At 40.0% G+C, this 26,134-nt stretch overlaps 1 protein-coding gene across 1 annotated transcript in view; it reads left to right on the top strand.

The window, feature by feature from the left end:
* The window catches only part of LOC122800838 (neurogenic locus Notch protein-like), a gene marked incomplete in the record, with an annotated part of 809,298 nt that overhangs the window by 114,019 nt on the left and 669,145 nt on the right, over window positions 1–26,134 (top strand). The window contains 1 exon segment of the mRNA XM_044070145.1: window positions 23,086–23,223. Within this exon segment, the coding sequence (XP_043926080.1) occupies window positions 23,086–23,223 (138 nt within the window).

Consider the following 26,134-nt stretch of genomic DNA (forward strand, 5'->3'; position numbering starts at 1 on the left):
TAGCACAAGAAATCTGGACAAAGCTTGACTCAATGGGGGGAACAAAGGCCCAAAAATATGGACACATTTTAAATATTGCTCTTATGATCTTAGAAAGTTGCTAAAATAACAGGATTAGTGTTAGCATGCAATTTCTGAAGGATATGAAATGTGAAACTCAAATGCATTTTATTATTTAGTGGCTTTAATCCTTAGATCATCCCAGTGATTTGTCAAAAAAACTAAATTTTTATGAGGAACAGACCAAGAATATGAGGCACAAATCTGGACGTTCTGTGAAAATCTGAACAGTTGAGAGGTATGGACTGCCACTGATAAGATGTTGTCTCTAAAGCTCTCATTACTAATCATAGCAAAATGGTTGAGTGAACAACAGTAACAGTCTACAAATAAGAATGTCATGTATACTTACAATTTTTGTCGGCATCTCCAAATATAATCTAATGTCTGTTTCATTAACAGATGCCTGATAAGGACTGAAATTTGTTTTGTCATATGTAGGTACCAACTGCATGGCTTTAGAAACATTTCACTGTAATATTTATTTATTTATTTATTTGCTGATGTTTGGTTACTGGGAAAGTCCAACTGGGTAATAGACCATTCAGTGGAGGCCTGGGGGAAAAAGCTCTAAATTATTAAAAAGCTTTTTAAGGATAACAGTTTAAATAACTATACCTAATTTGACATAACATGAAAACATTGGTAGATAAATACCAGAAATAATAGAAATTAGAAATAACAATAGAAATAGATATGAGTTATATGACAATGATTTAATAGTTATAGAAATGTTAGCCAGTTTATAGAGAATTTAAATATAAGTTAGTATAATGCAAACAGGAAGTGCAATATGAATTGAGAGAAAAATCAGGCTTATGGTATATTCAGAGAGAAAGCCAGGGGAAAGAAACTGATAGAAGTAAGGAAGTGAGTGAAGAAGGAAGACCAAGGGGATATAAGGTATGAATTGTCATTTGTCCACATTTAGAGATATAGTTCATCCTGGTCTTGAGTAAGAACAGAGCCAGGTCTTGGCTTTTAGTCTGGGAAGATACACAATATTCGGTATACTTTAGTAGTGAGATGACTTGTGATGATGGTGATGGATCCAATTTATGTCCACAATATATCTGTCTTGAGTTAGTATTGCAAAAGTATAACACGCATGTATCCAGTATGAAAATCTTACCAGTCAACGGAAAGATGCCACTTCCAAATTTTGTTTACTTTTAGTAGCAATATAGCAAGAACAGCTTTGGTAATGAATGACATTTATAACCTTGCAGTCAAATGGTATTTGGGGTTACTTTTGTTACTGAAATTCTGAGCATGACTCCCTTAATGTTTTACTGAAAACTGTCAAAGGGATATTGGCATATGGCTTGGTAAAGACATATATCAAAAGCAGGGTTTTTTATGCATTTCACTGTCACAGTCTAGTTTATTACATATTATACCATGATCCCCCCAAAACGTGCACGCTGATTGGCCAGCGTGCCCGTTGTAAATCGAGTTATACTAATGGGAAAAGGTCCGGCTGCCCGGACTTTTTTCCATTAGTACAACTCGTTTTTTTAAAACACTGTCTCGCTATGTTAAATGGGTTTAACATAGCGAGACAGCTTTAAAATAAGCAACGGAGATCTCCGCTGCTTATTTTAAAGCTGTCTCGCCATGTTAAACCCATTTAACATAGCGAGGCAGTGTTAAAAGCAACAGAAAGCAAGATCTCCGTTGCTTTTTTGTGTCTCGCTATGTTAAATGAGTTTAACATAGCGAGACAGTTTAAAATAAGCAACGGAGATGTCCGTTTATTTTAAACTGTCTCGCTATGTTAAACTCATTTAACATAGCGAGACAAAAAGCAACGGAGATCTTGCTTTCTCCGTTTTGCTCACAACTCTGATGTACTGCGCAGGCGCGCAGTACATCAGAACTGCCGCGGATGCCAGACATCTGCGGAAGGGCAGTAAACAGGCATTATACTATGCCATTATTTAAGAAAAGTAACAGTTTCTTTTCTTAAATAATGTCATGATAATAGCAATAACCACTTCTGGGTGTGGGTAATGCTAAATTTACCCACGGTTGGCTTTGTTTGGTCCCTCGGGCTTCGCCCTCGGGACCAAACCACGCCAACCGTGGGTAAATTTAGCATTACCCACACCCAGGCGTGGGTTATTGCTATATTACTCAGCTTCTTTGTGAGTGGGTATACAACTTTTTATAAAGGTGAGTAATCCAGTACAAGACCAGAAAAAATATGTAGTTAGTTGCCATTGCATAAAAAGCAAAATTATTTACACTTCTTAATAAAATTGCAGTGTTTTGTTATTAGCATTATGTTCCCACAAATCTTGACCTCAATATTAGGGTTTACATTACATAAATATAATGTTTTGTGCCTGTATGTAAAACTGAAATTATCGCATTACTGCATTCTGCAACTAGATGTAATGGCATAGCATAGTTTTTTGATAAACATGTAAGAAAAGTTCAAATTGATTCAAAAGTATAGCCTGGTGGTTGTAAATAATAACAGTAAGCATACAGAGCCATTTGGTGATTCTTTTTCTCTGATTTAGAGCCCAGAAAACACAAACATGTAAGATGCAATTAGATGAAAGACTTATGAAATATCAGGAATGTATTATTGATTCTTTTTATGATCTCTGATCTAAAAATAATGTTAGTTTTTCAGAATAAAAGTGAAAAGTCAGGTTTTCATGTTATATTAACACTGGGCTGGATTCACAAAGGCTTGCATAGAGTCTAAGAGTAGTAGCCAATATGTCTGCCGAGCAATCCAGGAATAGCTGGCAGGGGCGTTCATGAGAGCTCCTAAAACGACTCTTGCACGGACAGTGTTAGGTTATGCAAATTACCTCATTTGCTGCTGAAAGCTATGCAAATGAGGTCAATTTGCGATCCGGGAATCACTAACCTATCCGAGTAAGAGTAGTGTTATTTGCAGAAATGTACTTGGTTGGTAACTGAGTACTGTTCTGCAAATAGCAAAACGGAGCAATGACAGCTCCAAATAAAGGATGCATCCAGTTGAGGAAGCATGGCAATGGCCAAATATAAGGCCATTGGCATTTAAATGTGTTCCAAAATAATTAAAAAAAAACATTTTTTCCCCAATCTCCGATGTTTAAGCGTAGCGCAGCGTCGCTCAAACGTGCTGCGCTCTAAAAACCAAAAAAATAAATAAATAAATAAAAGCCAAAAATAGGCATTTTATTAAAAATATCCATCTGTCATGCAAGTGAATGACAGGCTGAAGACAACATGGCTACTGAGTAGTGGTTGCTAAGGGGGGAAGCTCAGTGTGAGAGATGTAACCAAGCATTAGTAGGTAATCCTATGCAAATGAGTATAAGGATAGTGAATCCCAATTTTCACTGCCATGTGAACCATGTCCCTAGAGTGTAAGAGTAGGTTTAGGGGAGTAACAGAGTAGTAGATAGGTGACATCATGGGGGGGGGTGTATCCAAGACAGTAAGCTTATTGGAGCAGAGTGGCATCTGTTTGCTGTGAGTTACACAGGACTGGAAGAGGTGTGTCTACAGGTGTCTGAACTGAAGCGAAGAAACTGAAGGTGTACACTGTGGCTACAACCAAAGTTTCTTGCAAAGATGCTTACACTGTGTGTGTGCACCTGTACAACCGTCTAAGCCTGTGTGCACGTGGGTGCACCCGTGTAAGCCTGTGTAAAGCTGTGTAAGGCTGTGTGCGCGCGTGTGCGCTCGTGTGCACGTGTTTGTACTTGTTTGTGTGGCGCTGCCCCCTGTGGAAGCAGAAAGGGAAAAGGAAGGAAATGTAGTAGTAGGAAGTTAACCAAGGAGAACTAGCAGAGCTGCCAGGTGAAATCAATCAGAATCAGCCAATTACACAGGCAGTACATGAGCCCAGCCCAGTCCAACACTTAAAACTCTGCAAACAACATTCTCCCATGTTTTACTCAGAAACACTGCAACACTGCAGTATACAAAGAGAAGTGAAAACTTAAAAAGCTTAACTGAGAAAAAAAAATGTTAAGGGCTGCCATTGCTATTATAAGGCAACATGTGCAAGATGCTGAGGGTGGTGCCATTGTGGATGTTGCTGAGCAACCCGCAGTGAGGAGACGGAGAAGAGTGTACAGACCCAGGGTAACCTACCAGGGGCTACATGAGCTGCAAAATTGTAGAGCACTATAGAGTGGACAGAGAGCTCTTGCAGCAAATTGTTGAGCTGTGTAGGCCATGCCTCACACACAGAACAAACAGAGGGGAACCCATCCCAGTGGAAACCAAGGTATGTGTTGGCCTAAGAATACTAGCAACAGGTACCTTCCAGAGACCAACTGGTGATATGATGGGGATTTCACATGCATCAACATCCAAGGTACTGCACTAGTTCCTGAATGCCATGTCAGCACATGTCGGTGATCATGTATATTTCCCCAACTCCTGTGAGGTATTGGCCAGCAATATACGTCTCTTCCAACAAATAGCAGAATACCCTGAGGTAGTGGGTGCAATTGACTGCACGCACATACACATCAAAGCACCAGCCGGTGAGCGGGGTAGGGCCTACATCAACCGCAAAGGCTTCCACTCCATCAACTGCCAGGTCGAGTACGATGCCCAGGGCATAATACTGAATGTGTGTGCTGGCTGCCCTGGAAGCTACCATGATTCCCATATTTGGCATCTGATGCAGCTGTACCAGACATTTGCCAATGGGGACATCCTTGACGGTCACCTAGTGGGGAATGCTGGATACGCACAGGAGCCGTGGCTGATGACACCCATCAGAAATGCACACACACCTGAACAAGAACTCCATAATGAGGCACACACACAAACATGAAATGTAATCGATCATGTGTTTGGGATGCTCAAGTCATAGTTTCGGTGCCTGGACACATCTGGTGGAGCCTTGCGGTACTCCCTAACTACATGTATCCAAATTGTCATGGTATGTGCCATGCTACACAATATGATCCTGCGAAAACAGCTGCAGCAGGAACAGCAAGGGGCAGGGCCAAACAGCCCCCCACCATTGCCATGGCCTACACAGGCACAGAGTGACTTGGAGGAGAACAACCTGAGCCTGCCCCAGTAGGCAGAAGGAGGTGTGCCCAGTATGCCTTGGCCTTGGCAAAGAGGCAACGCATAGCACATACACTGGAAATGATACCTCTCTCTGACTCACACATAAAATAAAATGGATGCCTAACTTGACACTACCTGTTTCCAAACATGTATAGGGAGTGTAGTATGTGCACCCGACATAGGCAGCCCTGCAGCACCACCGGAGGCATGATTGCCATGTTTTAAGCAATATAAAGCAGTGCTAAGCAGCTTTTACCAATATTTAGTATATGTAAACAAAATTGCCCGTGCTAACTAGTGCAATGTTGGGCAACGTTGAGCAATGTTGGTCAAGGTCAGGCAAAGTCATGCAAAGTTGAGCAAAGTCAGGTAAACATGCTCATATTTGCTTTACTGTTCCTTAAGCAGTCTGGTCTGCCCAGCATGAAAATAAAAAGCAGTGGCAGGGCTCAAACCCAGAATACTATGCACGATAGTCACAGTACCACTAAGCCATGATAGCATTTCAGTAGCACAGACACAGCAGGACAATTGTACAGTAATGCAAACACAAAGAAATGCTGTATCATGTCCCTAAAGAGGTATATGGGTAACCTCCCCCACAGGCCCATGCAGACAGAGAACATCAGGGCAGGCGGTGTGATGTGGGTTGTGTAGGCTATGAAGTTGCAATCTAATATACGTGACATTGGACGCTAGGATCTGTAGCACATTAGTATGCCTCAAGCCAGTACGATAGGCAACAGTACAGACTGAAATGTTGTACCGTACACAGCAGTGCAGGCATAGCAAATGTGAATAAGTGTCAGGTGAAACCCTCATTCTATGTACACCCACAGTAACAATCAAGTGTGCCCCTGGGTAGAAATGTACAAAGAATAGCTGTCTCCCCTGTATGTAGAAATGTTGATAAGTCTATGCAAAGTGCCTCATGGAAGCCCTGCAGGCACAGCATGATCCCTGTTGATCTATGACACAAAGGTGAGCCCTGCTATAAAAATACAACTTGATTTTTCATACACATATAGTATAAATGTCTATACTGGGCATGCTCACACACTCCAACAAATGTAGTGGATGTCATTCAGCATCACACTGAAAGGTCATACTGGGCATCCTCACACACTTAAAAATTGAATCAAATGTCAGGCAACAACATACTGAAAAGTCATACTGGGCATGCTCACACACATGCCAAATACAGAGGTGATAATAAGGGATACATGCACCCATGAACACATGCACACATGCACACAAATACACTCCTCACTAAAGCAGAGACACACACACACACACACACACACACACACACACACACACACACACACACACACACACACACACACACACACACACACACACACACACACACACACACACACACGCACACACACCACCAGCAATCCAGAATGTACTCAATAGTGGTTCATGGTGGGGCACAGTATCACAAGACAAACAGTCATATCACACGTGTCAGCATGCAGAACGTGTGTTGCTCAACAGCATGCAGTGCGAGTGTAGACAGTCCTTGTTAATAACAGTATACATGGCTTTGATGCATGTGTGTTGTTGTTCAATGATTGTCCTCACCCTGGAATACAATGTATACATGGACACAACATTGCTGTGCAAGTATTACAAGCTCTGCAATGTCCTGTGCACCATCACTCACAGGTATACATACCATGGCTGGATGTGTATCTGTGTGCCACATAGATATCCATTTCTGATTAGAGCATCTGTGTCTTTAGCAGATGATTGTAGACACAGGTTTTTCACATGCAAGCTATGTATACACACAGGATGAGTGGTGCATGTATACCTGATGGAATACCATTGCTCAACATAGCCATTGTACAGAGGTTATGGTGAGTGTAGGACATATTGTGGACATGCCAGTGCCAGCCATGACATGGCATGCTACAACACAACTGCAACATTAAACATCACACATACACAGTGTGTGTCATGTGACCTATACAATCAATAGCATTACAAGACATATATGTATCACTTTGTACAAATGGGGATTGCTATGCATATTGTGTATCAGTGCATATGTTTGCACACACACAACATTGAGGTGCATAGCAGTTAATGCTATGTGTAGTACTGTGGTTACTGTAACTGGATGGCGTGTTGTATCATGAGCCATCATCATGCAGCATCATGTGGTCACTCACGGCTACTTATGTGTGCCAGACTGGCACCTATCATGCTGTACCTGAACCGCAGTACCATGGCTACATTCAGCATTTCACAGCCAGTTGTTACATGAGTTTGTAAGGTGCCCAATAGGGAGCATTGCCTAACATGAATGTGTTGCGTGTTGGAGAGTGTCGCACTGCCCCATGATAGGCCTCTACCCCTCAGGTATATTATGTGTGCTGAGTGGATGACATTTGGGATACTGGAGTGTGACCTTACAGCGTGTGTCTGAAAACGCCATGTGTAGCATATTAATATGTACTGCGTATGACGGAGTTGTGTATGTCGTGTGCATGTGCATCAACTGCCTATCCAATGTCCACTATAGTGTAGCCACAATTTTTTGGGATGATCTGTGTATTGCATGTGTCTGAGGCAGCCACTCACGTTACTGAGATGTGCATAGTCTCACAGCAAACATGCACAGCATGCATTATGCGTAGGTGTGTTACATGTGTACATGGCTAACACCTCACCTATGACATGCACATTTTATTAGCAATACTAAATGTAGAACACACTCACCAGCATGGGTCCGCTGCCTTGCTGTCACACCAGAGGGACCTACAAGGATATGAAACAGTTTGTCAGTGGCAACAACTGTGGCATTGCTACTGTGGCTTTGCAATCTTACAGTAGGACTATTGTTGACAGTCATAGGCCTACACATCATGTTACAAAGTATCAGTATTGAACAACACCAGGCTCCGCATCTTCTAACTACACAGTACACATCTCACATATGCATGATCTAACAATAGAGGCAACAGTAGTCTACAGATATGCCATCTTACCTGCACGCTCCATGTGAACTTGCTGGGGGCTCCGGCCTCCATGATGATGCATGTTTGCTGTTGTTGTTGTTGGTGGCTGGGAGCCCCCAGGCTCAGGAGCAGCTCCTCCACTCTGGTGAGGGGGGGATGGGTGGCAGCCCCACCACCTGTGGCAAGCTGTTGCCTACGGACATCAAACGCATGCTGCTGGACATGTCTAAGTAAATCACTGCAGTGATGTCGTACCTGCTCATAAGTCTGGTTATGCATGCCTATGTCATTTATCCTACAGACAACATGCTGGTCCTGGCTGGATCTTGAAAATAGGAGAGTGTACTGTTCGAAGAGGCAGTTGGTTAGAATCCCATCCTCTGCACGGCTGTAGGCAGGATTGCGATGGTGGGACATGGCCCTGGAAGACAAGAAAACAATATGTGTGAGCAAGTCATGTGGCACACTTAACATTCTACAGTACAGATATCACTGAACTGTCATAAATAGCAAACTATTATCTGTCAGAGGATACACACTTTCAATACCACATATCAGTGCTCAACCCTCAACTGCCTGACACGCTCTATATATTAAAACATTTTCTGCACAGCAACAAAGAGAAACCACTATGTAAGACTATGCAACAGTACATGGCACACTGTATGCAACACAATGCATCACCTAGCCACAGTAGGTATATATCCAGCTAATGCATAACAAAATATGTAATCCATTGCAATGATTGTAAAGTCCAGTTACAGTATTACCAGTATACCACACTAGTTGTTGATGGAAAACCCCTGCCTACAATATGTGCACATTCATGAATATAGGAGGCATACTGCTGTACTAGACTATACATGTTGCTAGATGCCCACTTATATCCTGTAACACACATATGACCGAGGGCATGTTACAGGCATACCCACACACACATCAGACATACATACAGGACACAGAGGTATGGCAACCCAGATGAGTTTTACGTGTGTACCATACAGTACTGTGTGTCAGTACTTACAAACTCTTATGCTTGAGGTATGTAATCTTTGAGGACTACAGAGAACACACAAAACAGTGTTTCCAAGTAATGTGGACATACACCATACTGTGCTGTTTAGACCTACAGCTTCAGGTAGTACTACAGTTCATACAGGGGTTTGAGTCACCAGCAGTACCAATCAATGAGCATATATGTACTGTTTTATCCTCCAATGGCACACCCCAGTTAACACAAAGGGACTACGTCAGATTGTATGCCATATTGCTTTTTCTGGTTAGCAATAGCATACACATCTTTTGCTGGGATCAGAGCTAGGTCACATAATACCATAACAGAAACAGTTTCCCACTAAGCTATCCCACATATACACAACTGTGACACATTCACCAACACATTCACCATCACACTCAGTCAACCTCACATAGCAATTATTGCAACAAGTACATGTGGATGTGTATTGGTTCATAGGTAGGTTATAGGCTATTGGCCCTAGGGCCTATAGAAGCCTAGCCAGATGGTACCCTGGCCTTTGACACCCAAGTAATTTAGTTCCATGTGTCCCTGTCAAGCAGAGCCATAGAGGTGATTCCTGGGGTGTAATTCCTATCTCCCATCCAATCATCAAGACTATTCATGACGAGTGCTACTGAGGAGCTGTGTTTGCTGTTGCTAGGTAGTTTGTTCCACAGTATGGGATGTCTCTGAGATAGGAATCTATCCCGCCAGCATGTTCTGTCTATTGTGGTGACAAGGTTTAGGTCCCTAGAGCGTGTAGCTTGTAGGGATAGTGATCTGTTTATGTGGAGCATGTCCAACAGCTCTAGGTTTGCATAGCCCTTTCAGCTTTCCAAAGTGGGGCCCATTCTTGTTTGCTGTGGACAGCATTGTGTAAGTCAAAAGGTTGGTATACTTCTTATATGTGAAGCTAGGGCTGTAGCCAGTGATTTAAATGTTGTACTCAGACCTGAATGTTGCCACTTCCACTACACAGTTGTCAGTGTAGAATTGTACTCACCCCTACATATATTTCAGCAACAACCTGCTGTATATCTACTGTGGCTTAGTGGTACTTCATGCAGTCTAGTGTGTCCAAGGTCTGGGGTTCGTGACTGACATTATCTTTTATTTTGCTGCTGAGTAGAACTAGACCCCTCACATGCAGGGTGACTAAGGCACTTTTAAGCAGTTGTAAGCGGGTTTCCTCGGGTTTGCACGATACTTAGCAATACTTAGCTAAGTGCACACTCGCACAAACCCGCTAATTACTGCTTAAAAGTGCTTACTCCCGCTAACCCCTGCGCTCATTTCTTTGAAAGAAAAGAAAATAGGGAGATAGGAAAGCAGTGAAAATGGGGCACAAAGAGGGAAAGACAGTAGGGAAAACAGCTCGGGATGTGCAGGACAGGTGTAGGGAAGGTCCATAGCTGCCCATTTCTTTAACAGCAACAGCTGTGCATATACTAATAATTTGGATGGACATTTGAAACCTTCCACCCCTGAGAGAGGGGTGAGGACAAGGAAGTATGTTGTACTGACAATTAAATTTCAGTTTATGTGTCCAGCGGACATGTGTGCAAAATGGGCAGCTATGTATGGGGCGTATTTTTTTTGTGGGAGCAGATTGCCCATTTTTTTTTTCAGGTGAGAGTGGAATGTGGGGTAGGGGAAGTAGGTATATTTAGGGAGGTAGGTTGGGGAGGTAAAAAGACAAGACAAACAAGATGCATAAAGGGGCAGAATATGACACAAGGGGTGGGTGAACACCATTGGCGGGGAAGGGTGTTTGGAAATTGCAAGCCCATGAGCCCACAGATGGCAACAGTGGAACTGAGATCCCCAGCCATGGGAGACACCACTGCACCTTCACAGCCCAGATGGTGGCTGTGCTGGGGGCTGTGTAGGAGGGGCAGGCTCACCTGTGAGTTGCACCCCTCTTGCCTCAAGCTGGCATAGAGGATCAGCGACTGAACGCTCGATCTCCCTACGTACCACAGCCCGGACTGTTCTGAGGGTAATAGGTGGCCCTTCCCCGGCCACGCTTGCACGGGGGGACGCGCCCCATCCCCTGCAGTGCTTCCACCCAAAGGTGGCACAGGACCAATGGAGGAGGAGGTCCCGGGCTGGGCACTGGACCTGCTGGTGCCAGGTGCCATCGCCAGTTGAGGTGGGACAGGTGGGTCCGCTGGGACCGGCCTTCTCATACGTTCTATTTTTTGGAGGATTTAATGACAATATGGGCTAGTAATAGCCAACAGCATTTCAATTTAGTTGTAACAGCATACAGTAGTATTCCCATTAACCCAACACACCAGAGTTCCAACAGTTGAACAGCAAGCATAACACATGCATATATAAAACAACAATGGACATTCCAACAGCATGCAGGATTGATTGGTGGCAACAGGCCACCAAGATTGTGGTATGTGAACAGGGCACATGCATCAAAGTAAATGCAGATATTTATAAACCAATAGGACACATGTCCCGACAAATGTTATGAGATTAGACATACCCATTGAGGTGTGGAATTGCATTGTTTATGCACATACAGTAGGGTGTAAAAAGATACCTCCATTAACATCTTATATCTACTTGTAGTTTACACTGCATTCCTATTGACTACAGTTATATATCCCCTACATGTATTATTACACTGGGTAATGTCCGTTAAATTGTAAAATGTGTTTTGCTAGTTCTTGATATACCTGACCTGTATCTGACATACAAACTGTCCTGGATGCAGATGTTACTGCTACATATTTATATATTTCATTTATATTTATATATTTACATGTCTGTATGTGTTCAGGTGACATCATCAGGTATATGTTGACAGCCCCCTACATTTCTAGCAGCACACTGACATTTCTGGGGAACAGGATAACAAGCTACTCATGTGCCAGATTAACCTGTACATGCCGGCCATGAACCGACAGTTGAGGACTGTATATATGCTTAACAGCTACTGGCACTCCCTTCATCCACTTTATATGGGCCTACCCATGTGTGGGTTGACTGCGCTTAATATAACAGTACTATTTCTATAATGCAAGGGTACAGCAACATATCAAAGAAAGTGACACGGACACACTCCAGGAATTATACCTTTATTAATTACATTACACACTTTTCTAGTGGCACTCTCATTTATTTGAGATATCAGTGCATGCAGAGGTCTTTTATTCAAGATATATTATACCTTTATTAATGGGTTACAACCCGTTTTCACGCTGTCTCACTTATTTTATATAACAGTGCATGCAGAGAAGTTATTCAACACTCATTATACCTTTATTAATGGGTTACAACACTCTTTTTCAGGCTCTCTCACTTCTTTTATATGACATCACATGCAGTATAATTACTAACCTGCCTGGTGTCACAGCCTTAGCAGCCTATCTGCACAGGCTTGCCGATTCGCAGCACGGACACCTGCATCTGTGAAGTAAATGAAGGGATATTGAGACATACCTATCCATAACATAGACTACAATAGCAATTCTTGCATACTTCTTTCCATGGCTACATGCTCAGTAGTGGGGCATTTTCCATTTCACGGACCTCCTGTATCCACTGGTTCAGTCAGTCCTCCTTGCGTCTCTTCAGGTCTGAGAAGTGGTGTCTGACCTGCTCAACAGTCCGAGGGATGCCTGTGGCACTGGTGAGATTATGTGCTAGATGGTTCCAGGCTTCCGCTTTGTACTCAGTGCCCTGAAAATGGCCCTGCAGAAGCCTTGCATCATGATGATGGACGAGGAGCCAAACCATTACTTTTGACTCCTCAATGCCCCACCGTTGCACTCGAAAATAAGAGCCCCCTCCAACACCGGCCATACTGTCTGCAGATGGGAGCTACAACCAGTTGTGGCAATTATTCCCGCCTATGGAGCTTAAATATGTCTCATTTCCCGCACTTATTTGTGATTGGCTGGTTTTGTAAATTCTCAGCTAAAGGCAAACCTGCTTAGCAATGGGTAAACTTCCATTGATATATATGAGTGTGTTGGTAATGCATCCATGTATAAAGCTGCCATGGCTTAGTGGTTTAGTACTGTGGTTATGGTGCACAGTATCCCGGGTTCGAGGCCTGTCATTGCTTTTTATTTTACTACTGGCCAGACCGGCTAGGAGGTGTGGCTGTGTTTAGCCGACTTTGCTCAGCTTTGCCCAACGTTGCTTGACGTTGCTCTATGTTGCCCGACGCTGCCAAACATTGTGCTAGTTAGTGTGGTGTGCAGCTCCGTGCAAAACTATTGCACTAGTTAAAGCAATATGAGCAATTGTACTTAACTGTGCTTAATACTAGTAAATTTTGCTTAGTAGTGCTTCACATTGCTTAAGATACATTACTTATGCATTTATCAGTATGCATGACCATTCCACCTTCTTTTATATATATATATATATATATATATATATATATATATATATATATATATATATATAAAATATCGTTCATTACCACATAGGCCATTTCATTGCATTTTACTGAGATTTAAAAGGTAAATGTCAGGAATTCTATTTATGCACACATTTCCGACAGAAAACAGGTAGGGGAGTGGCAGGACTCGAACCGGGAATGCCTCCTCTTTGCACGAGGGCTCTACCACTACGCTACTGCTAGTTGGCTTAATTTGCATATAAATAGTTTATTATCCTTTTCGATGTCTACACTGCTACCTGTAGCTAAACAATGGGCAAACCCATGCATTCACGTGCAAATACGGGCAGCTATATCGTGAATAATAAAAAAAAAAAAAAAAAGGAAACCTTTACATTTTAAACTTGTACAGGGATTTAGAATGTGGGGGAGTGTAGTGTTGGGTATGTGGACATTTGAGCGGACTCGCTCATTTCAGTTGACATTTGCAGTTTAGGCATTTGCAGGGGCGTGGATATTTGGACTGCTCGGCAGTCTGACATGCCCCCTGCACTCGTGCACGCTCTGTGTAAGCCTTAGAGTTGAGTCAGCGCACCCTCATGAATATGCATAACATGCTGACATCATACTCTTACACTGCAGTTTCCGTGTAAGACTTAGTCTTACACGGAGGATTAGTGAATCCTGACCACTATTTTCAAAGGTAGCTTGTTTTCAATACTTTCAAAGTGATGTTACTTCAGTACTTTTTTTTGTATTAATCTATTGCAATGTACTGCATAAGACTGAATATTTCGATATATTTTCTTAAACTTTATACTAAATTCTGAAAGCAAGATAGGTATATGTACATTTAAAGGTAATGTTAAACTGAGATGAGAAAGGAAATTAAAAACTAGCAAATGGTAAACTTTACAAAATGTGTGTTGCAAAATAAAATGTAATTATCTGTTTTCATAAAGTAACAAATAAAAATGCTATCAAAATATAAATATATTTTACTAGGACTTCTGTTAAAAAAAGTTTATATAGTCTCAATTAGAGCAAAATTTTAAATGTTTTTAACATTGATGCATAACTGGCAAAACTGTTTCTGATTCATTAGAATTCAAGATGCAGCTGCATAGAACATTCTAACAATATTTTACAAGCAATCACCCTAGTGTCTTCACCAAAAATTACATGAGAATATGTCAATGCATTTTGGTGATATAGCTATTTAAATGGAGATAGACAAAATTGCCAAAGCAAGTTGCAATTTGGAAATATCCTTCTTAAAATGATTAGTACAAAAAGGAAAGGTAAAGTTATTTTCATGGTAGCCTAAAACCCTGTGTTATAGTTTAAGATTTTTTGATATACAGGACCCAAGTGAGTCACACTTTTTAAGCCACAAATGATGGGTGCATATCGAGATGGACTTAGTGATTGCAATATTTTGACATTAATGAAAGTATGTTGCATGTTTCGGTTTATTTAAATCAATGACACTGACACTCATAGGAATGTAGCAACTTGTTCCAAGCTCTTAGAATTAATGAATACAAAACAGTAATGCTGAGAAGTATTCAAAAAAAAGAGGTCTAATCACTGAAACTATAATAAAAGTCATCGATGATGATAGCGCATTCTTTAAGATATACATGAGGCACTATGTCTGATGTAAAATGAGTCAGCATGGATAGAGCAATACCAGATGTAAAGAGAGGTGCTGGATATATGTAGTCCTGGTGTTGAAGAATACAGTGTGTCTCAAGGAAGTTTTTGTGGTATATAATGTGTGGTATGTAAAAAAATGTTTGGGACAATATAGGAGCTAAAGTTGGATGTATACTCGTCAAGGAGAAAAGGAATGAATGGTATAAAAGAGGAGAAGGAAGCAAAATGAAACAGCAAAAGAAGCACTGTAAGAAAATCTGGAGTACAGTAAAGTAAATGTTTTCTGTGCACCATCTGCAAGGGTGTGGCACATTACATGGAGAAGAAAGAAAGAGGAGGAAAGAGAGCTACTAAACAAAAAACAAGGTAAAGGAAGCCAAGGAGCAAAGAAAACAAGAGTGACAAGTGAAAAAGGGGGACAGAGGAAGTTGCCATGGAGAAGTTAAAAGCCCAAGAAGAGCAAGAAGGAAGTGGGCAGAAAAAAGCAATCAGACAGGAGGAAAGAACAAGATAAGGAGGAATGAGAAAAACAGTGGATAAAACCTGTAGAAAAGAAACTGATAGGGGATATAAGTATTTCAGAGATGGTCATCACAGCACATAACCAATAATGGCTGGGATGGATGAAATAAAGGGGGAAAGGTCATAATTAGAAGGGAAAGTGATGGGAGGCAGGAAGTGAAAGAAACAAGATCCTGTAAGTGAACAGTGAGAAATAGTAAATAGTTTCGGCAATGTAAGAATCAGTTACTGAAATGATTAAAAGTCATTGAAAGGGGTCAAAGAGAAAATAGGTTACAGCTAAACAGTCTTCGGGCTTACACATGGAAAGACATTGCAAGAGGTGAGGTTTACCAGCAGGAGTGGTGAATGCATTTGACAGTGCATTTAGACATAACTACTTCCTACAATAATGTGATAAATGTGAGACAAATTTATTAGCTAGATGAAAATAATCTAAGGCAACTTGCAATATAGTTCTCCGACATGAGAAACATAACCTGTATCAGAAACAAACATTAACAGGAAGGAGATGATTAAGGAATGGAACTACTCAGCAGTAGTATTAGAAAATCTACAAGTGCTTGATATAAATATTTTGATAAGAGGACCTAGGAAAGATAAAATCTCTGTGATAGTAATAGGCTTAATTTCAAGCCAAACGAGTAACTGCTTATCCAAGTTTTGCTGGAAGAGTACACTTTAAAGAATGCACTACTCAGCTATAATGAGATGAAAAACTATTTCCAGAGAAGCAGGATATGGGCAGTCAGTACTCAGGTAGTACTCAGAATGAAAAATGGAAAGTAAACATAACAAAGGAATAACTAAAGGTGACAGAGGACATGGTTGAGCATCACCATTAAGTAACGCAGGGGAGATTGAGTAGTAAGATGGGATTGGTGCAATCATTGATGTGGGGAGAGAGATGTATCACTCCTGCCATAACAGAAACATGGAGCATTTAGCACTGACAACTAGGCTAAGACATACAGATGTCATAGAATAGGTTGTGCAAAAATGACAGAGTTAGAATTGATTATGGCTAACAATCTGCATAAATGAATTGATAAAATGTGAGGCAAGATGGGAAAAGAATCACCATCATGTGATTAACTGATTCCTCTATTTAAAGTTTTGTAAACTAATTGCTTAATATGTACTGATGAAGGGTGTATTCCCGAAAGCTTTACTACATTAAACTTTTGGTATGCTAAGTTGCTGTTTTTCTGCAGTTCATCTATATACAGTATTACCAAGGTTATTTTGTCTAAAAGAATCACCATCCCATAAAGGAGACAAATAGTATACAGAGCCAGAATCTATGATATGCAAGCCAGCAATTGTGATAGAAAAAAGGGGTGTGCTTTGAGACTGACATATTGTATGAGTCTACAGAGTCACCAAGATAGGAAGGTAAGTAACTGGGGAGAGAATAAGAAAGTGAGGAAGGAGAAACTGTGTTATGTTGCAGATTATCTGAATCTGAAGGAAGCATCTAGAGATTGCAAATTTAAGGTAGACAGGGAGTGGCTATTGACACAATTCATAGAAAACAGGGGGTTCTCTCTTCTCGTATGTGACTGTATCATGAACAGTATATTTTTGTACATGGTCTTAAATGAGTCATACAGGTAAGGGGAGTCTAGTTGAAGACCCTGCTGCCTAACAGTTATCATGTGACAATATTTTAATTCCTAATTATCATCTTACAGCAGTCTGGTGTGTTGCCAAAGGTTTAATTTAAAAGAAGTGCACTGAGTGTTTTTAATGAATGGATGCGTCTCCTGAATTATACATTTTGGAGTTAACATTTTGACACTCTAGATCTTTAAATTTGCTATTTCTTAGGTTGCACAAATGCAAAACAGACATATGAAATAGGTTTTTGCCTTTTCCCCAATTCAAGCAAAATTAGTGGCATCATTATTAGTGGCTGTAGCTGTTGTGAACAGCCTCACATTTGGTAGGAAAGGAGGGGGAGGGGGCATAACCTCCTCCAAAAAATGGAATTCTATATACTTATATGACTAGGCATCACATATTATAGAAGTAAGCAGGATAGTTACAGTTAGAATATTTGGAGCAAGACTGTAGGAGATGCTAAATCAAGCCAGAACTAGTCAGGTGACTATGTGGTTTAGATTGGGGTGTGTAAAGGTTTACAACTCCAAACAGAAAGATAACGATGTGGAATATTAAGGCAATGGACTAAGGTTAAGCTGGAGTATGGGACATAGATGAGTTTGGTTGGGAGAAAAGGCATGTGCATGGTTCTGTGATGGAGTACTAAATGATTCAAACAAGAATTTGATGTATAGGCAGAAAAAGGAAAGAGGAGTAGACAAAATTGGATATAAAGAAATGTGAAATTGGAAGTTGTGCTAAATAATATGGTATACAATAAGTATAAAGGGCATGATGGGAAAGAAGAGGAGGCAGAGCATGTGGGTTGATGTAGGTGACTCTATAAGAAGATGTAAGGAGAAGGACAACAAACCACATGAACGCAGAAAAGGCAAAATTACATAGGGAGTTGGCAGAAAGGTACCAACATGAGGAAGACAACTTATTCAGCTTTTTGGCAGAAAGGAGGAAGGCAGAAGCAGATCTATATAGGAAGGGTTAAGATGAATGGAAGATTCACAATAAAATAAGAACTCCTTTAGGTCTACTTTATTCATCATCCCCCCTCTGCTATGTGTACTTCAAATGTTGCAATTGTTAATTCTCTTACTAAAACTAACCATCTCTCATGCCTCAGTTACCACTTCTCTATATTCCTCCCAATTTAAACCTACCCCACATTCTCCTTTTCTCGTAATCCTCCACTCCTTTGTGGTTTCGACTTCAAAGACTTATAGCTATAAAAACAATTTTATTAACATGTAAGTATTTAGTTTTATTGTATAATTTTTAGTTTTTACCTACTTTATATTTTGCAAAGCATAACTGCTGTTTTTCTTTTTCTCTTTTTTGTGCTCTTTGGATACCTGGATAGGACAGTGCGTATTAGTTTACTACCCCAGTTAACACATATAAATAAAGGAAATAACTGAACAAAAGGAAAACAAGCAGGTGTGCTTAATGGATACCTCTGTTAGGTCTTCCAAACAGCAAACCAATTAGAATATGTCATACCTGGGCCATGGCAGAAAAGAATGAGGAAACAGAATGAGAAAATAGTCGATATGCATGAGGTTAAAAAAAAGAAAAACAGAATTTAGAGAACTCAGCACCTTAACTGATGATAAAGCAACTCCCAGCATGCTGTGGGACAGATTTCAGTGGATCACTAACCACAGCAGATATGCCTGCAGACTGGAAGCCAGCAAGTGTGTTGCATATGCATTGGGGGTGACATAATAATCTAAAGAGCTATAGGCCTTTAAGGTTGAAACGATGTGTCAAGGAAATCCATGGAGAAAATCATGCAAGAAAGATTGCCTGCTATCAGAATCCACAACAGCTTCCAGTACAACAGCCAGCAGAGATTCATGGCTGAAATGGATTATCAGTTAACTCTGATTCAGTGTTATGGCTATTTCTAGAAAAATGTGACAGAGAATTATCAGTAGATATAATTTATTTAGATATCTCCAAAGCAACTGACCCATTTCTACACAGGTCACTGTTAGCAATATTATACTGGATACTTTGATATGAAGACTGTAGATGAGGATTGCTGCATGGGTAAATGGTAGGACAAAGCAGGTTGTGGTTAGAAAGGCATTATGCCAAAAATAAAAAGTGTGACTAGTGAAATACTGTAGTACTAGTATTTGGCCTTGGGTCTAGTACTCTTTAATGTTTGTTTCAGAAAAATCTCTCAGAAAGAACAGGGTCAGCCTTTTTGCTGACATCACAAAGAAAGGTGCAGAAGGGGAAGATGGAGGAGAAAGGAGTCTAAGGAAGGATATAGAAAAGGTTGACTAAAAGGTCACAAAGGTGTCATTTTTCAGATTACAGCAAAACAATACAAACTAATGAACCTGTATGATAGTAACCTTTCTGTTTACAAGTCGAGAGAATGGAAATGATGGCAGTAGGGCAGAGCAGGAAATGACTGTGATGTTAATTATATCAGAAGTAGGATGAGAAAGCAGTGCGGACATCACATAGAATGCTAGAGTATATGATCGAAGGACTGGACTACAAAAGCAAAAAGGTAATGCTTCTGAGCCACATGGCCCTGCCCTATCTACAGTTTAAGGAGTGTGCTTAGTTATGGAGGTCACATGATGAGAAGGATATGCAATTACCTGAATGAATTCAGAGAAACATCACTAAAAGTATGGGATTAAGGGGGAAAGGGTACAATCAAGGACCAAAAGGGAAGCATTCTTCTAACAGAGATGAGCAAGGACAGATTAGACATGATATCAGTGCAAATGGTCAATGTGACATACAGGAGAATTGGTGATCATGACCATGGACAGATAAGGGAAGAATGGGAATGATCAGGTAATTGTAGAGACAGATGGCTTGATATATCTGAGAAGAGACTTTGACATAAAAAAGGGTGTGGACCATGAAATGCACTACTACAGTGGTTGGTGGTGAGAGAATTCAAAGAGGCATTAAAGTAGACTTACAAAATTTTGGAGAAAGTCAGAAAGGAGGGCGGTGGAAATGTGGAAAAAAGAATTCTAAATGATTGGCCTAGATAAGCCAGCTTTCACCTACCATTATAAAGGATGTGTAAGGTAGTGCATGTCTCATGGTAAATGACAACCTTACTCAATTCACAGAAATGTCAGCTGCTATAAATAAATTCCAGAAATATTGTGTGCTTTTATGATACCCCCCCCCTCTCTCTCTCTCTCTCTCTCTATATATATATATATATATATATATATATATATATATGGGTCTAGGACGCTTGCATGAATGCACTTTTTTAAGTATGGTGAATGGGCGGGTATCCTTACATGAAAATGCTTTTCACCGAAGCAGCATTTTCGCATAAGTATACCTATTGTGCTGGTCATACTATGGTGCAGATAAGGGAAAATTCCCTTTTCCCCGTTGTAGTGCGATCTCGGAGTGAGAATATTAAAGTAGGGGGGGTGCAGGGGGGCTTGCCCCCCTGCATAAAAGTAGATATAATGTTTGTTTTTATTTTTTTTTTAACACACTTCAGCGAAAGCACTTTTTCAGTGAAAGCACTTTCACTCAGTTGGTGCACTCAACAATGACTCCCATATGCTAGAATTGTGCACGGATAATCATAATAATATGTATATGTACACGGGTTTATGGGTGTACGGTTGTATGCAATTGAGTGTTTTTGTGAGAGTGTGTGTGGATATATGTGTTTACACACACACACACACACACACACACACACACACACACACACACACACATATATATATATATATATATATATATATATATATATATATATATATATATATATATATGGGTTATATTCCCTTGGGAGTATTGTCTTTAATGCTCATTTGCTTTCCTTGATGCTCATTTATAGAAAGAAGTTTATTAATGTAAAAATGTTCATTATTTCTTCTTTTTGGAGCAATATATTCTGTTATATGATGACGCCACTTAAAGAATGTGAAGGTGATGTATATAAAAATGGCCTAAAGAGAGACTTCTGGTTGTATTGAGCACTGATGATGCCGATTGGGTGAAATCGGTTTGATGTTGGTAGTTGTCGTGACTAGTATCTTAAGTCATGAATTCAATGTGGAAAGATAATAAATCTTGAAGGAAAATTGTTTAGTCGACCTTGTTTTCTACAGCTGATGATGGTATTATTCCTGTTAAAGTAGAAGTAGATGTGAACTAGTGCTGGGTCTGGTCTGTCGTGTACATATATTTATATATATATATATATATATATATATATATATATATATATACACACACACACACACACACACACACACACACACACACACACACACACACACACATACACACACACACACAAGCACAGGCGTACATACATACATACAAACAGACACATACTTAGATAGATGTAAAGAGACAGAAGAAGCATAACTTAAATATTTATGATGAAACTAACTTCAATAAGGAAATGAATATCAGGGGTATGTACCACACCACACAAATAAATTATGTTTAGAGGCTGAAGGCATGCTATATTAAATGGGATGATTTGTTGCCTTTAAGTAGTGACAAAAAATAAAATATTTCACTAGGCTAGATGAATATGTCTGATATTACTCAGTTCATATTTATTTTTTGACTGAACTTGTTACCGAAGGGGTGATCTTAGGAAGCAAGAAAATGAAAGGAATAAAAGAATTCAAATTATTGTAGTGTGAAACATCTCTTAAAAGTCCACAAACACAAGAATTTAAAATACTTTAGAGTGGAATGTGCCTTTTGATTCTATGCAGTTTACTAAATTATAGTGTTAGATGGACATCAAACTTATCATGATTTCTGAATTCCACAATAAAAAAAATATTTTTTCTAAAACTGGAAGGTATTATTTACATTTCGTTTTGGGAATCAAAGACCATAGCATATTTATGTTTATAAAATACTATTGTGTGTGTTCCAGTTTAATCAACTTAGTAGCATTATTAGATTAAATAGGAGTATTTTAAAGTGACTACATACGTAAGTACTCTGTTAATGTAGCCTAATGCCTCAAAGCAATAATCTGATATTTTCTACAGCCTGTAGTCCTGCAGGAATTCTTACACGCAGTTCCTCTCTCCACCTCTTAATCTAAGCATAACATTTCTTTCTTTCTTGCTTTCTAACATATATGTTTACCCGCTATAAACACTAAGCAGCCAGCAGAAAATATTTGTATTTCTCACGTTCCCCTAAAATATCAAGCAATTTAGCAATTTAAAGCATGGCTGTATTCTCCCTTAACATCAGAAATAAACAAACCTGGTATTTTGTAAATTGCGTAGGAACAGTTTTTAGAGAACAACAAGATTTACTGGTTTTGTCAGATTCCAGTATGTTTTATAGCATTTCACCTGCAGCTGTGCCATCAAACAGATCTGACATTTACAAACTCAACTCTCTTGATAATCTAGAGCCTAGAACCCTCACTAACTCGATTCAAAAACAAACTCAAGACATACTTCAAAACTCATTGGTTATGTCCTTGCACTAACCCTGACTAGTGACCCCTCTATTACTTAGGTGCCTTACCTTGAACTACTTGTAACTTTTTTCTACCACACCATTTCAGGAAGGGTCAATTGCATAACTGCTGTTCAGTGTCTCTTAAACCTGAATGTAATATTGTGTATATATAATTAACTTAGCATGGTTTGATAACAGAAACACTACTACAAACTTCTTAGCAAGTAATGCATTCTGATTCAAGTGTACATCTTAAAAAGATTTACTAGACAGAAGTGTTACTATATGTTTTTAATGAACTGCTATCTGGCTTGCTTGCTTGACTTGCTTTTCTTTTTTTTCTTTATTTTAAACTCCAGGCTGTGCTGGTCCACCAGTCATGTGCTGTAAAGGAACTAATAGTAAATGCAAACCAGCACATGTCAACTGCTTTTGTGATGAAACCTGTGAGAAATTTAATCAGTGCTGCTCAGATTATGCATCAACCTGTAAAAAAGGTAAATGTATTCCAAAATTGTATTTACCTCTGTTTTTTTTAAATAAATCCATGTAGGGCATGTTATATAATTACTTTGCCATTTGTGATATCTTTGTATGTTCACGAAAGTCTGAAATCATAAAATGAACATAATGCATGAGATTTTGTTCTTAACACGTGTTAAGAGTATTTGTTGACTCTAAATATTTCTTTGAAAGCCATTAAAACTTCACTTTGAATATTTGCTCTTGAGCAGCCTAATATACTGAGGTGTATGCTGATATGAAAAGGGAGCAACACACATTTATACTTAATTAGGCTGAAAATAGACAGCTGTATTGACAAACAATACTGCACTAATTTACAGTCCCAGTCCCAGACATAACCCCAAATACACAAATATAGTATTGTTCATAGTTATAAATTTATCAGTGTAAGAACTAGTCATAAAGCAGTACTGGGAATGAGTGTGTGTGTGTGTGTGTGTGTGTGAGAGAGAAAGAGAGCCTGTAATGTCATCACCGAACAGTGTGAGAACATACAGTTTCAAGGGGAAACACAGGGTAGAGGAAAAGAGTCACCCAGCTTCTAAAATGTTAAAACAAGCCTCATTTTGGATGCCAGAAAAAAATTGAAAAGCTGGAAAAACTTAATCATAGGCATTTCCATCTCTTGGCTCATTTTCCTTTTTCACCGCATCCTTATACTTACTCTTTATGTGAACTCCCTTATTTAATGTCTCAAACCAGTATTTCTATCTCCACTATAGGCCTGCATCGGCCTATGACTCTTTACTGCTTCATCACCATACTACTGTTTAACATGCTCAGCTCAGCAAGTATTACTGGGCAGACACAATGACAGGCTAAAAATATGAATTTGCAGAAATAGAAATGTCACCACAGAGGGCCTGGACACCAGCATGTGTTGGCAATTATACAGGCTGCAATGTGCAGACAAACGAAAGACAGAAAAGAGGATGTAGTAAACCAAGTAGATGCTTACAGAAATAAGAAGTATGAATGACATCCGGTCACAGTAGAGAACAGGCAAGTTTTCACCAGCACAGGTGAAGTCTGGAAACACAACCTTGGCACAAAAACAGTTATTAACCTCACTGTGAAGGGTGATGTTGAGAGACAGCCACAAAAGTGTAACAGCATAAATCATCCCAGCCCGCGTGAAACACTAGTTACTTTAAGGCTCTTGGAAACAAAAGTTCATGTGCAGAAGATCAAATGAAATAAAGCATTTGGACTCTAATTTACATCCATGGAAGAGCATTTAAACTACTGCACTTATCTAACCATTTAAATCAGATTTGTGTATTATTTTCTTTCTGTGCTGTTAAATTCATTAATCAGTATTGCTGCCTCTAATTGCTCTGGTTTTAGTCACTTTTCAAGTTTAGAACAGCCAATTTTGGCCATCTGTGTGAGTTATCTGTAGCTTGTGGTCATTAAATCTGGTGAAAGTGGGGGGTGATTTCTGCAGTTCTGTGAAGTTGAATACTATTTCTTAGAGCTTTAAGTGTTTCTAGCTTTCATTTCCCCAGTTCTTTATATTGCATGAGCAGTCAGTCATTATTGCCTTGCTCTATGACACCTGGAAGCTGAAGGTCCTGTTCCAAGCTAATACAGAACAAGGCATTTGGACTCAATTTTGTATCCATGGAAGTAGACTTATACTACTGTACTTATCTAACTGTTTAAATCAGTTTTGTGTCCCTACCACCCATCTGCCTACCCACACAAGTTGGGCTTTTCAAACTGATAGGTTTTAAGCTGCCTGCCCCTTCTGCCTTGGAAGGTCCTCCCTGTGTCATCTCATCTCCTCTCTTCTTCTCTAAAATGACTGGACACCGACAGAGGCAAACTGGAAAGGCTCTCCTCTTAGACTGTTAAAGCTCAAATTAGCCTCTGTCTCAAACCATCCCACTCACTTAGTGCATACTGATATTCTGGGTATTAATCTATTGTCCCATCTTACTTTCAAAATCTGTAACATCTGGGACTAGACCACTAATCACTAGAGAGTCTGGGAACTACTTTTCAAGAATCAGTTTGGGATAAGTTCTTCAATTTTGTTCCTGGCAAGAGAAGGCCTTCCTAGTGATCTGAATCATTGGAAAGCCTGAAAGTTCTTAGGACCCATCTTGGAATTAGTGCAACTGCTTTGCTCCTGGTGAGGAAAAGAGAAGAGGGGCACTGCATTCCTGATGGTCTCTGATTGGGCAGTTTGTATAGGACTTCACTGGTCCTGTTGCAGTTTTTGGGAGAACCTTTTCAGGACCTTTGTGCAGTGTGTAGCTCGGAGGGATTGTGATTTCTTTAGGTGCAGCATGTCCAACAGCTCTGGGTTTAACATAGCTTTATATATTAGGCAGAGATCTCCTTGGAGTAGGCATTATGCTATTGAGTAAAGCTGGAGTTTTTTGAGGTGGTCAGTGTAAGGCATCTGTTTGAGGCCAGTAATCCTCTTTGTGAGGTACTTCTGTGGCCTTTCCAGCTGCTGCAGATGTCTTGTGAGGTACATTCCAAAAGGGGCATTATATTCTATAATGGGTCTAATGAGCGCCGAGTAAAGAGCAACAATGACCTCTTTTTCCATGGATGAGAACCCTTTTGTGATGATGTGTGCCACATAGAAGGATTTCCTGACTACTGAGGAGATGTGATTATTAAAGGAGACAATACTGTCCACCTGGGTCCCAAGGTCTCTTATTACACATTTGGTGTTAAATAGACTGCCGTTTATGTGGTAATTCATGGGTACAGAGTTTTTACCAAAGGGGATGAGAATGCACTTTTTGGCATTGAGCTTGAGGCCATGCCTCTGACACTAGGCATCTTTCTCAGTGAGACCCTTCTGTAGGATGTCCACATCATTAAGGGACTCGACTGTGGCTCCTAGTTTGCAGTCATCTGTGA

Source organism: Protopterus annectens, chromosome 4.part1 (genome assembly GCF_019279795.1).
Source record: "Protopterus annectens isolate FY-2018-M chromosome 4.part1, PAN1.0, whole genome shotgun sequence".
NCBI classification, from domain to species: domain Eukaryota; kingdom Metazoa; phylum Chordata; order Ceratodontiformes; family Protopteridae; genus Protopterus; species Protopterus annectens.